Source organism: Marmota flaviventris, chromosome 14, assembly GCF_047511675.1.
Source record: "Marmota flaviventris isolate mMarFla1 chromosome 14, mMarFla1.hap1, whole genome shotgun sequence".
In the NCBI taxonomy this organism is placed as follows: domain Eukaryota; kingdom Metazoa; phylum Chordata; class Mammalia; order Rodentia; family Sciuridae; genus Marmota; species Marmota flaviventris.
In genome coordinates this window covers 92,895,157-92,912,169 of record NC_092511.1, presented here as the reverse complement: position 1 = coordinate 92,912,169, position 17,013 = coordinate 92,895,157, and the positions used below count along the sequence as shown (strand labels likewise).

General features: G+C 39.0%; 1 protein-coding gene across 2 annotated transcripts in view; it reads left to right on the top strand.

Annotated features, from left to right (window-relative positions):
- The window catches only part of Tmem182 (transmembrane protein 182), a 68,892-nt gene extending 52,996 nt beyond the window's left edge, over nucleotides 1-15,896 (top strand). For both annotated transcript variants that reach the window (XM_027951797.2, XM_027951796.2), the window contains one exon: nucleotides 13,830-15,896. In XM_027951797.2, coding sequence (XP_027807598.2) covers nucleotides 13,830-14,050 — 221 coding nt within the window. In that variant the 3' untranslated portion in view covers nucleotides 14,051-15,896. The remainder of the gene's footprint in view (nucleotides 1-13,829) is intronic.
- Nucleotides 15,897-17,013: the final 1,117 nt, after the last annotated feature.

Sequence of the window (17,013 nt, the reverse complement as noted above, 5' to 3'; positions counted from 1 at the left end):
AAGAGGGAAAGCATCAACCCTTTATCAGGGGAGACAGGAAAGCTGCAGAAGGAGTTAGAATGGGTAGGCAAGGCGGTCCAGACATTTGGGTTATACAGAGAAAACCACCATATAGCTGATGCTTCCTAATTCCAATGTCACAAAGGAACATCAGGACACCTTTTGCTGTTTGAGGAAAATGTGGAAGTATATGAGAAAGGATTAAGATACTGATATTGAAGGACAAACATCAAAAACCAGAAATGGGCATTTGAAAGCATTATCAGGGTAGAAATGCTTTTCATACTTGAAATCACGTGGTCTGGGATGGTGGTCTGGAATGACTGTGGAGATGGACAGTCTGTCACCTGGATGCTGGGAATTGGGGAGCTTATGCACCTCAGCCAAGTTTCTTGTTAACCCCTTGGGGTGATGAGATGACTTAGACACCTGGTAATTCAAAGGATGAGACCAGCTTCAGGCCCAGGTGTGTTAAAGGAAGTAAAAACTGCTTTTGCTGTAGTCTCTTTCTTTTGTGCTGATGGAGGCAAAGCTTTGGCTTGTCCCCTGGCACATGTCTGTTTGCTAGGTCCCATTCTGTGAATTTCCCTCTGGGGCAACGGTTTCCTGGACTGTGATTGCTGATCAGGGCCATGAGTAGAGCAAATTATCATGAGCCATGGAAATCCTCTGCCACGTAGGACAAACAGCCTGATGCCCAGCCTCCTGTGGACACTCTGTCCCTCCTGCATTAGAGATGTTTTGTAAATGTGGAGTGATGTGAGCCTCCTAAAAAATCTAGACTAAGAAAGGCCAATGGAATTAAAAGGAATAGAACAATTGCCATGAGATTATATCCCTCACTTAGTTACTTAGAAGCCAGGGGACGTAGTTCTGAGGTCACTTTCCTCCAGTTGAGAGATCACATGGCTCACACAGAGGCGCTCCATGTCATGCCTGTCTTCCTCCAGATAAAGAGGAGTGTGGCATTGCTCAGAGCAGGAGAAGGGTACGGTACATGGAGGCAACAGAAGACCCAGAGCAGGAAGGGATTAGGAAAGAATTGCTGTCCTGGTGGCACCCACGTCTCCTCTGCATCTGGGCCTGCGCTTCTGCATCCAGAAATCTCCAGCCTGTCAACAGCCATCGGCCACTGACGCCAAAGGGGACTCTGTGTGAGAGAACAGGCCTGGGTACAAATACTTGGCGATGGTGCCTTTCTAAAGCATCTGTGTTTTAATAGTGGCTATAGAAACAGGCTTTCAGGTGAAATCAGAAGCCCGACTTTCCCACAGGGAATGGAATACTTCCCCAAAGCCCAGGCCTTAACCTTTTTAGAGCCCTGGTGTGTTGGAGATGGGTGGAACACAAAAAAATTATTCATAAAAATGATTTGTGCCTGGCCTACCTACCAGCCAGAAGGTCTTCTTACAGTAGAACTAGCCTCCTAATTTTAATGATCTATAGAAGAGCAGTTTGGGTTTCCTCAGAGCTTCTTGTAAGCAAGACCAGACATTCTGGGCCATGCTCTAACTCCTGTCCAGACAAATCTAGGGATCAGGAGGCCAGATCAAATATAAATTTGGTGAAATTTTTCTGGAAAACCTTGAACTTCAAATTGAAGTTAATACACTTCCCCCAACTCCCATATCTTCCTCTTTAAAAAAAAAAATCTGTTTTATTCTGAGAATTAGAGCTAAGGCTGGTAAATGAATATTTTCACTCACATGAAATCCTAGTTATCCTGAAGTTTCTGAAAGGGTCTGCCGTGTGCCTTGCAGTGTGCTGCCTCTTGTCCTATTTGGGAATTTATCTAGAAAAGCTGTTACATTACAGTGTGAGAAGGCTTTCCTTTATGTGAGTGTAGTTTTTCTGACATCCTCAGTCTGACATTTTTCATAAATGTCAAGTGCTAAAATCAACCTTGTTCAATATTACATAGGAAATAGTTGCAAAGAGTTTTAATTGCAAACATTTTTTGAAATGTTACTACTTTTCTTTCTCAGATTTTTCCATGGGTGTTTTTTCCCTGCCCTCTCCCACCAATGCTTTTCAGTTTAAATGTGTCTGACAGATTCTCAGAACCTATTTCCAGTGGGGTGTTCACATGTGACATGTGGAGAAGGGACCCAAAGCCCTAGAGGAAGAATTCCAAATGCACATTTCAAACTCCATTCTGAGCTTGGAACCTCTCAGCCAGGGCAAGTGGGAAGGAATGAGTAGGAGAAGAAGCAGAGACAGAGTAGTGGTTTCTCCAGGGAGAGAGGTGGCTGTCCTGAGTGCCCCCTCACATGGCTCTTCTGTGTCCTTGTTGGAGACATTCTGGGTCATGCTCTAACTCCTGTCCAGACAAATCTAGGAATCAAGAGGCCAGACCAAATATAAATTTGGTGGAATTTTTCTGGAAAACCTTGAACTTCAAATTGGAGTAAATACACTTCTCCCAACTCTCATATCTCCCTCTTTAAAAAAAAAATCTGTTTTCTTCTGAGAATTAGAGCTAAGGCAGGTAAGTGAATATTTTCACTCACGTGACATATTATTATGGGGTACAATAAATCTTCATTAATTTCAGGGAGTTTTCAGATAAGTAATGTCAAGATTATTACTGGCCATGGAAAGACAGAATGAATTCCCATAGTTTTATTCTTTTTCTAAACTCTCTGTGTTACTAGCATCTACTATTTACTCAGTATAGTAGGAATTTAATTTGCCTTTCATTCCACATCTCCCCACAAATAGTCAATTTGATCAGAAACAACTAGAATGGCTAAAGATTTTTTTTTTTTTGGCTTTTTAACTCAATCGTATAATTTTTATGAGACTTTTTTTTCTTCACATTTTCTTGTTATGGAAAAAGGCACATTTGGTATAGTCTCATTAGAATTACCATATTGACTTATGCTCAGAGCTTGTTCTAGAAATAATTTTTACTTTCTATAACTAAAGGCCTGGTAGAGAGGGGCAGGTGACTTACTTGACTGGACTCTTAAAGCAGGAAACTTCCTTAATGTGAATGAGTAAAAGTCTGGATTCATCTTGTGTTCAAGATGTTCAGTCCTAGGACTGTGGGATGACTGGTGCCACCTTGTGGAGAGTTGTAGTAAGACACTGAGCTAATCATTTCCTCACTTTAGTTCTTAGAACTAGGAGGCGCCATGGGAGATGATTCTTTTGCTTCTTGGCCATCCTGAAATAACTCGGTCACATGCAACGCTTTAAAAGGCTTCAGAGAGTGATAGTTTCTAGACATTAGCAGTAGCTCATGCCAGAGCTTAAGAAGGACGATGATAGCAAACACAGCCTAGTGTTTATCAGGTGTTGCTATGTTTCAAGTATGGTGCCAGGTGTCCTATCTCACTCTGTTCCTCAAGACTGTTTTCTGAAGGGACACTTGCCCTTCATTTCTATTTTCCCAGTGAAGACGCTTAGATGAAGAAGTAACAAAACTTCTCAAGTGTACTGAGTAAAGTGTAGAGTTTTCTGGCCACTAAAACTTTAGGGTGAGATTTGAACCGGCGTGGTCAGAATCTAGGCTTGTGCCCATCAACAATATCCTGAGGGCTGGGACTGGGGCTCAGTGGTAGAGCACTTGCCTAGCATGTGTGAGGCACTGGATTTGATTTGACTCAGCACCACGTATAAACAAATAAACAAGTAAAAGTCCATCAATAACTAATAAATATTTAAAAAAAACAATATCCTGAAAATCAGTTACTGTGAGTAATAACATTCAATGAAACCCTGCTTTCCAGGTTAAATCCTAATTGTAAGGATGCATAAAACCTCAGGATCATAATTGTCAATAGAGAACAGAGTATTGAGTATACAGATGAATAATGCTGACAATTATCATGCCAACCTAAGAAAGTCAGAAATGTTTGGGAAATCCAATATGCTTTATGTGGGTTCAAAAATACGAGTCTGGAAAAATGAAAGAGAAGAGGCAATTAATGAATTTGAAAGGTGGTGTGGAAAATTCAAATTAATGAATTTGGAATGTGTAGCAGGGAATATTGGGAAATCAGATAGGTGTAACCATGATATTACTATGTAAGGGATTACAGTTGTCTCAGACAATTGGAGAAAAATCAGCAGGAAACAAGTTCTGAGAAACTGAAGAATGGAGGGAAGCATTAGTTGTTCTACATTTTTCTGAAATATGATACATCAGAATGAGCATAAGCTTAGTATAAGAGAAAACAATAGCCTATTAATGTAAAGAAGAAAGAACTAATTGTTACAAAACACAATCCAAACTATTTTTTAAAAATTGAGCTTATTTTCCCAGAAAAACTATCTCATTCTTTAATGAATGCAGTAATTATGAGATTGCTTTGGATATATGTTACAATATGATGATAAGTTTTACGTTTTAACAAATGTAGAATTGGCATTCCCCCTTTTTCTTTATCTAACATGTAGAGAGAAGTGTACGTGCTGGACCTTGGGATCCGGCTCTGAGAGCAAGTCAGCCTGCTGGATCCCCATCCTTTGCTAGTATGATACCTGGGTCCTCCTGGGGACTGAGAAAGGCCTCAAGCACCACAATTCTTAAGGTTTCTAGCACATAAAAGGGGAAAACAGGCTTGCAAATACTTGGCATTTTAAAAGTGCTTGTATTTAATTACTTAATGCTCTATACTTAAAAAAAAATGCATAGGTGAAATGATCCTATATGTGATAGTCTCCTGCCACGCTCAGGGAGTATATTTTAAGATGGCCCATGAATTCCTGAAAACTATACATAATATGTTTTTTTTTTCCTATGCATGTGTCCTGATGATAAAGTTTAATTTCTAAATTAACCCATTTTGTCCCATTGTTACAGATGTGGAACATCTAAAACACTTACATATAGTATATAATATAATTATACAATAATGATAATATAATTATGTAATTAATAATTGTAATGATAATTAATGTTAATTAACATAATAATATATATGTTCTAGATTAACATTTCCAACCTATATTAATGCTCCTGTGTTAATTTTATTGAAATATTTATAAAATTAAAAACCTGAGGCATAATGGGTTAAGCACAGTAAGAAATTGAGAGCAATAACTACCAAATAAAATGGAACAATTGCAACAATATACTGTAATAAAAGTCATTTAAAATTTATGAATTAGTTATTTCTAGAATTTTCAATTCAATATGTTTGGCCTACAGTTGACCCTGGGAATCTGAAACCATTGAAAACAAAACCACAGGTAATAGGGGACTGTTATAGAATATCATTTGCAGATATCATCCAAAGTCTAATTGGGAGTCTTTCCTGAATGCAGGACTCAAATCCAATAATCCCCATGGGCCCCAGGGCATAGTGTGAAGGAGCACTCCCGGGAGGTGAAGCCGCCTGCCGGTCTTCACAAAGCCAGCTTCTTCTCCTTTTTAGTCCCCTAATTGAGGGTCCCCAAGTATTTTGAGAGTCACTTCTCTTTCCAAGGGAGTCCAGGAAAAAAAATGGTGAGAGAGTGAGTGATGTTGTGTTCCCAGGTTGAGACCTGTTGACAGTGTGCATTTTATACTTAAGCTGCATGATGTTCATTTACATGTCATTTTAAAATGTTTCCAGTAATAATGAAAGTTTTAAAATGAATGAAGGGACTAAAAACAACCAGTCACAAAACAATCCTTGTGTCTCAGGCACTTGGAAAACTTAATCACTCTGAGTGCTTTTAAGCAACTGTCAAAAGTTTTGTTTGGAAAACTGTTGTTTGAGGGAAGATAATTAAGGCAATTTTTAAAAGAACTGTGTTCTCAGTCAGCTTTAGCAAGTCTCATTGAAGAGAAGGGAAGGACCTTTAGCATGTGGACTTCAGGTCTCTACCTACTCTATCAGTAGGACCTGGTGTTCTTAGTGCAATTAAAAAAAAAAAAAACTATTTGTCTAAGCAAATGCTGTCCATCATTTCAAAACTCTCTATATATTTTAGAACATAGCAAAGCAACATATCCCTAGTTGCTTAATTCTTAATAGTTGAAATCAAGAAGCAACTCAATTGTTCATCAGAAGATGACCAGATAGACAAGTTGGGATGTACTCAGGCAATGGAGTAGCACCTCCAAGGCACAGATGAATTCTCAGTCGTTATGGTGAGTAAAAAAGCTGAAAGCATCAGGCAGTATATCATTATGATTTCACTTACAGGATGTTGTAAGGGCAAAACTAAGCCATTGTGATAGAGGCTTTGGTGGGTGGGGAAATGATGGGCATACAGGACCTCTCTGAGTGAGGAGTACATTGTTAGTGGGTTGGGACTACACTGGTGTTTACATTTGTCAAAATTTATCAAATCACACACTGGGAATATGTACATTTTACTCTATAAAACATACATCAATTAAATGAATAAGAAAGAGAGACAAGAGATGGGAATGTCTTCACCCATTAGAAAAACCTTCCGACTATTGGGGTTTAATATAATACCTTCAAATATCAAGAATAGGCTCATTGAATGAGTGCTCATATGAGAAAGATTAAAACCTGCAAAACCTCCCCACAGGCATGTTGTTAGTTGGCTGTTCAGTGTCCAGCACGCAGATGTAGGAAAAGCATTCATGATCACTGCTCCTCTGATTTTTTTTTTTTTTTTTTTTTAGTACTGAGGATTAAACCCAGGGGCACTTAACCACGGAGCCACATCCCCACCCCCCTTTTAAATTGTTTATTTAGAGACAGGCTCTCCTTAAGTTGCTCAGGGCCTTGCTCAACCTTGCTCAGCCTTGCTCAGCCGCTGAGGCTGGCTTTGAACTTGTGATCCTCCTGCCTGTGTACTTGAGTGGCTGGGATTACAGGCGTGCACCACTACACCCAGCCATGATTACCATGCTTAATGAATTGCTATGCTTCTTCTTAGAAAATTAGAGCAAACACATCCCTTACAATTTTTCTCTTAGCTAAAAGTTCACCACTCTACTAAGGCTGCTCTCCTTGACATTCTCACACCCCCAGATTTTGTCTTTGTCTCTGTACTTAACACAAACTCCCCTGCTAGCTCACCAGCATTTCCACCTAAAATTTTACCTGCCGCCCCCGCCACTGCCTCCTTATTTTTTCCCTATTGCTGGGAGGTCGTGAATGTCTCCATCCTAACGGCCACACCTGCCTTCGAGTTCTAGTCTAAGATGTGCCACAGGAGAAATGTGTGACCCTGGTGGACAACTAATCAGAGAAGACCTCATTCTCATCTTCTGAAAATAGCCTCAATGAGTAAGCTGATGCTATCATCTCCGGATTGTATGATGTTTACTTCATACTTCTATGTGGATGCGCTTGCTGGATCACATCCTGTGTCTAGTGTGGTTGCACCCTCCAAGTAAAGACCATTTTCTAATTCTAAATTTCTTTCCACCTTCACTTCGTTTATAACACATTTTTTTTTTTATTACAACATCCAATGGCCTTTCTTAAGCCTATTGGAAGTTGACATGAGTTGCCACTGTATTTGTCTGGAAGCCAAAGAAGAGGCTCGAATTGATGCTTCTTCCCCAAGCAGCTGATCACTGCCTTTGATTTAATCTAAATCACATTTAGAGAAAGTTTAGTTATATCCAAATGGTTCAAGATCAAGTTTATCATTCTTAAATAAATTTAAAACACTCTCTCTTTAAAACAAAAGCATGTCTGTACAAGACAAGAATAAAGAAGTTCCATTTGCCTATTTTTTTTTTTTTTTTGGAAGAAAAGTTTCATTTCTGTGGTTAATTTTCCCCCAAGGGAAAATATTTTTAAATCTGTTTTTTTTTTTTTATAAAAGCAGTAAAAAAGATTTTTACAGCATGCATTATTTTATGTCCTTGTTTTTGTGAAATATTAAGGAGGCACACTTTTATTTCTCAGTATTTGACCTGGACTTGGGGTAATTCTCATGTTTTTGTTCCATATGGTGATTATCATATGCCGTTTATGTATATTTTATATTTTGTTTTCATAGTTCAATTACATTCCTATGTCTATTTGTGATGTAATTTTATATGTCCATTGTCTCAAAAAAGAGTTCCTTTGGGAAAATTTTTTAACTTTGTGAGATAATCCATGCAAATTCCTAAGTTTGAATGATTTTTCCGCATGGTACCAATAAGAGACTCAGTGTTCTCTTTGTGCCAATTATTCACCCCTGGTTTTATTATGATCATAAATCTTCTTGGGCTTTGGTGTCACATTTTTTTTTTCAACATGTTACTTTTTTTTATTAGTTGTAGATGGACACAGTACCGTGTTTTATTTTTATGTGGTGCTAAGGATCGAACCCAGTGCCTCACATGTGCCAGGCAAGTGTTCTACCACAGAGCACAACCCCAGCCCCTGGTGTCAAGTATTGATTCTGCTTCCAGTGACCTATTTCATGAATTTTAAAATTGGACTTTAAAAAAATAGTATCATAAAATTTAATTGTAAATAAATTTGTGCTTTTAAAATATATGATAAAATTTAAGAATAATATTATTTAAAAACAAATTGCTACCTAAATATTAGCAATAATTTCTATTCCTGCTAAAAATCACTGGGGCAAATGAGTTGGAAATGTAACTTATCTGTTCCTTAAGCCAGTTATTGTTTCTATTTATATAAATGAGAGTCTTAAGAGATATCAAGGAATAATAGTCTTCTATTTTGTCCCAGTGGGGACATTGTACCTGGTAGGTGGACCAAATCAAGGCTGTTACTGCCCATTAATAGTCACGCTGTCCCACCAAAGGGAGACAGGTACTGCTGGGTGGATACACACCCTCATTCCCCTCCTCCCCGTCTCCCCCTCCTCTATCTTCCTCCCAACCTACAAGGCCACAAACTTCTGCCACACTTTTGCTTTCAAGTCATTCATTTGGGCTTGATGAAGACTATCTCCAGATTAACATCAAAACTGCAAATCCTTTCACCCAGAGTCTCCATTTGAGTTTTGCTAATGTCCCATCAATGTCTTTGTTGCAGAAGGATCTAATCCTGAATTGTGGATTATCTTTCCTTGTTATGTCACTGGAGTCTCCACCAAACCAGAGCAAGTCCTTCAGTGGCCTTTATGACCTTGACACTTGAAAAAATAAAGGTCTTTGATTTTGTAGGATGATCTTGAATTTGGGTGTTTGCTGTTTCTTTGTGACTGAAATTGGGCTTTGCATTTTGGGGTACACTATCTTTGCAGTGGTGCTGTGTTCTCCCCAATGCAGTCCATCGAGTGACATGTGATGTTGATTTGTCACAGCCCTGGTGATGTTAACTTTGATCACTTGAATATGGTGGTAATTCACTGCATTTCTTTAGGATAAAGTTAATATATCCCCCTTTACAACTAGCAAGTATTTTGTGGAGAGAAATTCTGAGCCTATGTAAATATCTTTTTATTCTATCCAAATTCAACTCCTGTTTTAGGTCCCTTTTAGTTTCTTGTCTGAGTTATTAAATGAATGCCAAGTGGTGATCTCTAATTCTTCCATTTCTTCTACATTCATCATTTGGTTTACTACTATTAGGGATAGCTTTCCCTTCTCTGCATTTATTTATTCACTAATCTGTTTATATTTCTGTGGCTTCCTATTTTATTCAATAAGATATAATGTGGCAGTATTTGATGATCATTGTCTCAGTTTGGGCTATAGGAGGCCCCATCAAACTGGCTACTAGAAACACCTCTATGTTAACCAGCATTTTGATGCTGTTGTCAAAATAACTGACAGAGACACTGGAGAGGAGGAGAAGTTTATTTTGGGCTCACACTTTCAGAGGTTGAATCCCTGGTTGGCTTACTCCATTGCCCTGGGCCTGAGGTGAGGAAGAACATCATGGTAGAAAGGGTGGTGACGGGAGGTTGCTCATTCATGATGGCCAGGAAGCAGAAAGAGGAAGGAGAAGGGGCCACCAGGAAGATGAACCCTTCCAGGGCACACCCCCAGTGACCTGCTTCCTCCAGTCACCCCCCGCCCCACTTGCTTAAGTCACCTCCCACGCAGTAGTCCTGTCAAGCTAGGAGGGACTGAGTGGGCTATAGGTCTCACAATCCAATCATTTCACCTCTGAACACTCCTGTGTTCACCCAGGAGCTTTGGGGAAACACCTCCCATCCATCTTTCTTCCAACACGTTTTTACTTTCTGATATTACAAGATGTCCAGCATCATTGTGCACATCTTGACATAGCCTGGCTTCAGTTATTTCCTTGAGAAGTCAAGGTCTGGACACTTGGTATACCCATGCTACTGGTGATGATGCTTTTAGACCCTCTCAGGGAACAGAGCCAGAACATATTAGACATGCATGTTTTAAAAGAAACACATAGACACTTTTGCTTCTACATTTGCTTCTCTCCTGTCTAATCTATCCATCCATCCATCCATCCATCACTCTCTATCCATTCATCCAATGGAAATCATGAATTCACACTGATATATTCAATTTTAGTCCAATGCCATAGGGCTTATTCTAGCTTTCCATCCCTTTCAAATTTGTAACTGAATTTTCCGGTGATAGGACACATGACGCGAATTAGTTTTAAAGCATTTATTTCTGTATCAGTGCAGCTATAAATAGTAGCCTCTGCCTCTTGTCTTGGCCGCAGACCTCATGTAAGGCCCTGTGATAAATTCTTGCTGCATTATCAGCTAAACCTTTGCCCTTTGGTGTAAACACTTTACCAATGTTGGTTAGCTCGTTTTCCATCTCTCTCTCTCTCTCTCTCTTTCTCAACACACACACTCACATGCACACATATACACACATACCACAAGCACCACTTGTCATTTAATGGGTAGGGAGGCACTGACTACTTTACCCCATGGGTGAGATATAATCATAAACTGATTTGATACAAATTAAATGGACTGCATCTTCAATTAGTAAACAAGTTAAAGGCTGTTGTAATAGAAATGACTATTCTTCAATGCTTTTCTAATTTGATTCCTTCTCAAATAATGACAATGTTTAAATATAAGTTAATTCTTCATTATTAAGAATCATCTATGTGATTACCCGCAATACACTTTTAATCATCTTAATTGAGTTGAGTTTTACAACTTTTGATGTGTATAGAGCTACTGGCTTTTCACAAGGGCGATTTCCCTTTATCATAAGATATATGAAAGCATGAGATTCACATCATGTAAAAAAGATAAAAACCACAACACTAAGGTGTGCACGGTGTTTGCATAAGCCAAAAGATATTTTGCAAATAACTAAGCCAGACCTTCACTTATCAGAGAACAGTGTGTATGTATTTGCTGGAAAATGTATTGGAAGGCAGAGTCACTAGACTGCACACAGCATGGCCATATTGTCAAAATCTGCTGTACAGCTTTCTAAGGAATTGGTCTGCTGACATCTATGACTTTACTATTTCTTTGTGAGATACTTGTTGTTCAGTGGCTTTCTCTTTCTGATCTGTGCACCAGTAGTTGCATGCACACTGGAGATTACTATGTGAAAGATGTTTCTTATTAGTGAAGCATCTATGCTGATTCCTCCTTGCTCTGTACCTGGTATCCTGATTATGAGAAAAGTTTAAGCTCTAGGACTGGCACACCAAAACATATTTATGAACCTTTCTTCTGTGTTAAGGCCTCAAGATTCTTTATAAAATTGATCGCTCAGTTGGGGTGAGGCATCCACAGTACAGTAGGAATGCAATTAATATGCAAAGTGTGATAGATGGCCAGGCTCTTAAAAGCTGATCTCTTCTATCAGTAAGCCTCTGTTTCTGCTCTGAGTAGCAGAGTTGCATTACTTTTGAGACATATTAGCATTAGAACATGGAGATTTTATACCCCCTAGAGTTTGGATGTGCAATGCCCCTAAAGGCCATGTAATAGAAGTTTGATTGGCAGCCTGTGGTGCTACTGAGAAGTGGTAGAACTTTTAGGAGGTGGGGTCTAATGGGAGGATTCCTCAGAATGGGGGGTCCCTGGAGGCGATATTGGGACCCTGGCCCATTCCCTGTTTTTGCCTCCTGGCCACCATGAGCTGAGCCTTTTTTCTTTGCCACACACTTTTGCCATGATCTTCTGCTTCACTGAAGATACAACAGCAACAGATGTTGGGGGATATGACTCAGTGGTTAAGCACCCCAGGGTTCAATTTCCAGAAAAAAAAATACATACTGAAGATTGATTGCACTATTTTCAAATAGTGTCTTGAAAGTTTGAGGAAGGGGTTGACGATAAATATTCTGAGGAATATAAAGGTTCAAGGTTCAAGATCAAGATCAAGAGCCTTATGAAATGGAAGGAAGGAAATCAGGAAGGAAGGAAGGAAGGGAGGGAGGAAGGAAGGGAGGGAGGGAGGCTTATTGATAGAAGTCCAAGCAAGCATGGACTTGAACTTCTGAAACCATGAGCCAGAACAATTTATTCTTATAAACTGATTGTCTCGGGCATTTTGTCACAGTGACAGAAATACCTATTGGTTTGGCTGAGTAATTCAATGAGTGTAATAATCCTTAGCATGTTCGAGTTGGGACTTTTGGACAAATAACATTTGCCTTCAAATATATTTTGCTTTGGGACACATCTGAATCCCTAGGCTGTGTGTCTTATGTGTGGAGTTTTCACTTGGTAGGAAATCAGCATAAGTGACTCTCTGTAGTCTGTAGCTTGGTGCAGAGGTGTTATTCTCCTCTGGTAATTATAGTAACAGTTACTTGAAAATTATATGGCTAAGAGGTATTCTTCCAACTTCAGAGTTCACAAAACTGTCTGTGATATCACATGTCAAGGTCAATGGTTCAGCGTGTAATACTTTCTCTACTCTCAAAACCAAGTATGGTTTTGCCTGGTGTATTATAGTTACATGGAAGTTGTTGATAAATTGTTATGTTGGCTTCTATTACCATCTCTCTCCCTCCCTCCCTCCCTTCCTTCCTTCCTGATTTCCTTCCTTCCATTTCATAAGGCTCTTGATCTTGAACCTAGGGTTTTATATTCCTCAGAATATTTATCATCAACCCTCCCTCAAACTTTCAAGACACTATTTGAAAATGGTGCAATCAATCTTCAGTATGTATTTTTTTTTTTTTTTTTTACTGGAAATTGAAGCCTGGGGTGCTTAACTACTGAGTCACATCCCCAGCCCTTTTGATTTTGAGACAGGGCCTCACAAAGTTCCTTCAGATCTCACAAAGTTGCTGAGGCTGGCTTTGAACTCTCAATCGCCCTGCCTCAGCCTTCCAAGCTACTGGGATTACAGGCATGTGCCGCCGTGCCCAGAAGTATGTACATTTCATGTTTTAAAGAATCATGGATGTTCTTCTCTCTGTGTTCAGCACTTTCTTCTCTTTCTTTGTCTGGCACCCATCTTGGCTTCTACTTTCATGGCCCTAATTAATTGCATCTCTCGATAGCTGGGTTATGATGGTATAACTACAATCAGAAAGACCTGGGCTGAAAACTAGCTCTGAAAACCACCATCTGGGTCTGTGTATTCTTAAAAATGGGAACAGGGAGTAATGGTACATATTTCACTGTTTTATTGTATAAATTAAGAGAGAGAATGTATTGCAGTGCTCATCCTAAACCAGGCATACAATAAAAGAACCAACAAGCGTTAGAATGCCATCCCACAAGGACTGGGATTTGGACTCTGAAGTTTTCAAACAGGCAACACACGTCTGGCTTGTGGTAAGTACTGATAAATGCACATCAGCAGTGACTATTATTCATCTGCTGAATTAGGCTTTCCCACAAGACTCTGAAAATCGAAGGTGAAGGGTGAGCCTACTACGAGTACATCATCCCATATGTGAGGCAGCTAGTGATACCTGCAGAGGCAGAGCCTCAAGTGATGGATGGGTTTCATGCAGTATTTCTGCGGCAACAAGTTCAGAAAGTGACAGTGTTTGTTTTGTCCTTCCCAGGTGTCCTGTTTTCACTGGTGGTGTTGCTGTATGTCATCTGGGTCCAGGCAGTGGCCGACATGGATAGCTATACGAGCATGAAAATGAAAGACTGCTTGGAGTTCACCCCTTCCGTCCTGTATGGCTGGTCATTTTTCCTGGCTCCAGCTGGGATTTTTTTTTCTCTGATGGCTGGGTTGCTCTTCCTACTTGTTGGACGACATATTCAGATACATCACTAATCAAACCATTGCCACCCGCATTTTTTGAGAGATTTTTAAAACAGAGCTTATTTGTGTTTTCATAATGGTATCAACATAATGTTAGTTGATGTACCTTTTGTTATCTTGAAGGAATCATTTTACTTATTATTTCCTCTGTAAGAAGGTTCTAGAATTTTTCTGAACACCAACATGTTTGCATCTTTTTTAAGTACTAGTAAGGACTTAATCTCTAGGGAGCAGGTAAATAGGCCTTCCTTTCATTTCATATTTTGGAGTTCATAGGAATTGCAAAGGTCTGACAGTAGCATGCGACCCTTACCTGGTCAAATCAAGGTTGGTTTAAAGTCTCCTTGCTCACATTCACTTCTGCCACTGATTAAGGAAAAAAAACTTAGGAGAATAATTAAAGATGAAAATAAATATCAGAAAATGTATTTCATTTCTTCTCTACCCACATACATATCCATGTACCCATCGACAGTCTCCTGTAAGCAAATTATTCATTACTTAAAAATAGACTGCAGTTGTTCCTGTTAACAGGAGCCAGGGACTCCTAAGTTAAAATGGGCAACAGCAAAGGAAACCAAGAGTGTTTATTCTACTTTCTTACCAACAATAGTTTGATCACCTAACTTTATTCTCCTAACTGTACATGCTTACACAAACCTTCAACTACATTTAAAAGCAGTTTATCTGTATACCAACTTCTGTATACTGCAGACGAGAATTTTATGAATTTAAAGGGGATTAATTATGTAATGTAATATGGTTTAAAATATGTAAAAAATCAAGCACCTCAGCTTAGTACATAATTCTATTTGATATTTTAAAATTCCCACTTAAAAATCATATTGCTAAGATTTTCTGCCTGTGAAAATTTATAGATGAAACATGCTTTTAATATTCTCTAGCTATAAAGTTTCAAAATACTTCCATATGAGGATCATAATAGTCTTGCTTTATGAAAGAACATGAAATATTAACTTTCCCCCAGATTTTGTGGGTTCCAATTCTTCTGCTCACTTGATTCCCTTAGTCACTGCCCCTCAATGTCTTCACCTTTACCATAGGTGTGTTCACATTCACAGATCCACAATTTTCTTTAACCTCCTGGAAGAAAAGGAATAATTTCATGTTATTCAGGAGCACAGACATTTGCATACCAAAGATGTTTGTTTGGCTCGAATGTTGATTGAAATCAAACCCATCTGAGGGGCACAGGTTGTGTTTTCATTCTGGAAGCTTCCATCAAGGAGAAATTTGGAGCAAAGGAATGGAGGAACAGCACAGTGTGAAAGCTTTGTTGGAAGCTGAGTTTCATTTTGCAACTGTGGTGAGATGGAAAGTGGGACTGAGGCAGAGGAATGATCACCTGGATATTGCTTTGGGAAAGACGGACTCTCCCTTCGCATCCATTCGCATCCAGCTGTTGCTGCAATGGAGAACTTTTGCTAGCCCTTTCTGTACATTGTTTGCTCTATCATTACTCCTGTTTCCAGGGGAGGGAACTTTGGAGAAATAGCAGAGGTCTGATCTATCTACCTAATCAGGAGGGCATTTTAGTAACAGGACCTGCCTGTAAATATAATAATTTTTAAAAAGCTCCAGGGGTTTAACTGGTTTCTCAAGTCATTTCAGTGATATCATAAATGTGTTTTTGGTGGAACTTTACCTTTGTCTTTTTCTGTTTCATTTTTATATTGCTCCATTTTGGCTTTTTTGGCTTGATTATCAGAAAATTAACTATGGGTTCTGTTATGCTTAATGCCTGTGATATGGTGGCATGCCATTAAGTTTTCCCAGTGATACTGAGATGTGTTTGATTAGTTCATGTGATTTGAAAATACAATTCCTTTTCATAGAACTGTGGAGTGAAACCTTTTTCTGGAGTACTGTATGCCATTTAGAGTTCATGTACAAACCTGCTTTCGGTAAAGATTTGAATGTTTCTAAATTTCAGATGATTACCCTCAGTTTCTAATATCCTTAAGTGGCTACCATGTATTTATATCTGACTTGAAACACTATTTCCATGTGTCCTTACTATATTCATCTGTATAATGAGTGGATTGGTTACTTTTTAGAAGCCCTGAATGCAAAGTGTGAATATTGTTTTTCCAACTGGGCATGGTGGCACATGCCTGCAATCCCAGAGACTCTAGAGGTTGTGGCAGGAGAATTGTGAGTTCAAAGCCAGTCTTAGCAACTTAGCGAGGCCCTAAGTAATTCAGCAAGACCCTGTCTTTAAATAAAAGAAAGGACTGGGGATGTGGCTCAGTGGTTAAGTTCCCCTGGATTCAATCCCTGTACCAAAAAAAAAAAAAAAAAAAAAATTCCAAAGTGTTGAATTGACATTATAAAATTTCAATTTAACAAACATGATACATTTTCAGTGATGCTTCTAAAAAGAGTGATAAAAGAGGGCAAAGAATGATGGAGAATGATCCCTCGGACACTTGGGAAGGCTGTGAGCTTTTCCACTGGTACCTGTTCAGCTGACATGGGACAGTCAGACAGCAGAAGGCACAGTTGGAGATGGGTACAGGGAAGCTCAAGGGTTATGCCCAATTTATGTGTTGATGGTAAGACTTAAAAAAAATGCTATCAGATCATTTGGTCATTTTTACAACTAATCTATGAAATGTAGTTATTGAATTTGAAGGTAAAGACCTATCTATAAAGGGCTATGATAGAGAATAAAGTATTGTTTAGAATAATCATCAATATGTATATATAGGTTGTGTGTGTGTGTATGTAAGTGAGTTTGTGTATGTGTGTGTTTGTGTGTGTGTGTATGTGTGTGTGTGTGTGTGTGTGTGAGAGAGAGAGAGAGAGAGAGAGAGAGAGAGAGAGAGAGAGAGAGAGAGAGAGAGAACATTATAAGTTTGGGCAGAAAAAGATTAATTGAGTGGCTTAAGTCAATATATTTCAGCTAAGCAAAATTTTAAAAATCAAGTTCTCTTGGGGGACAGTAATATAGT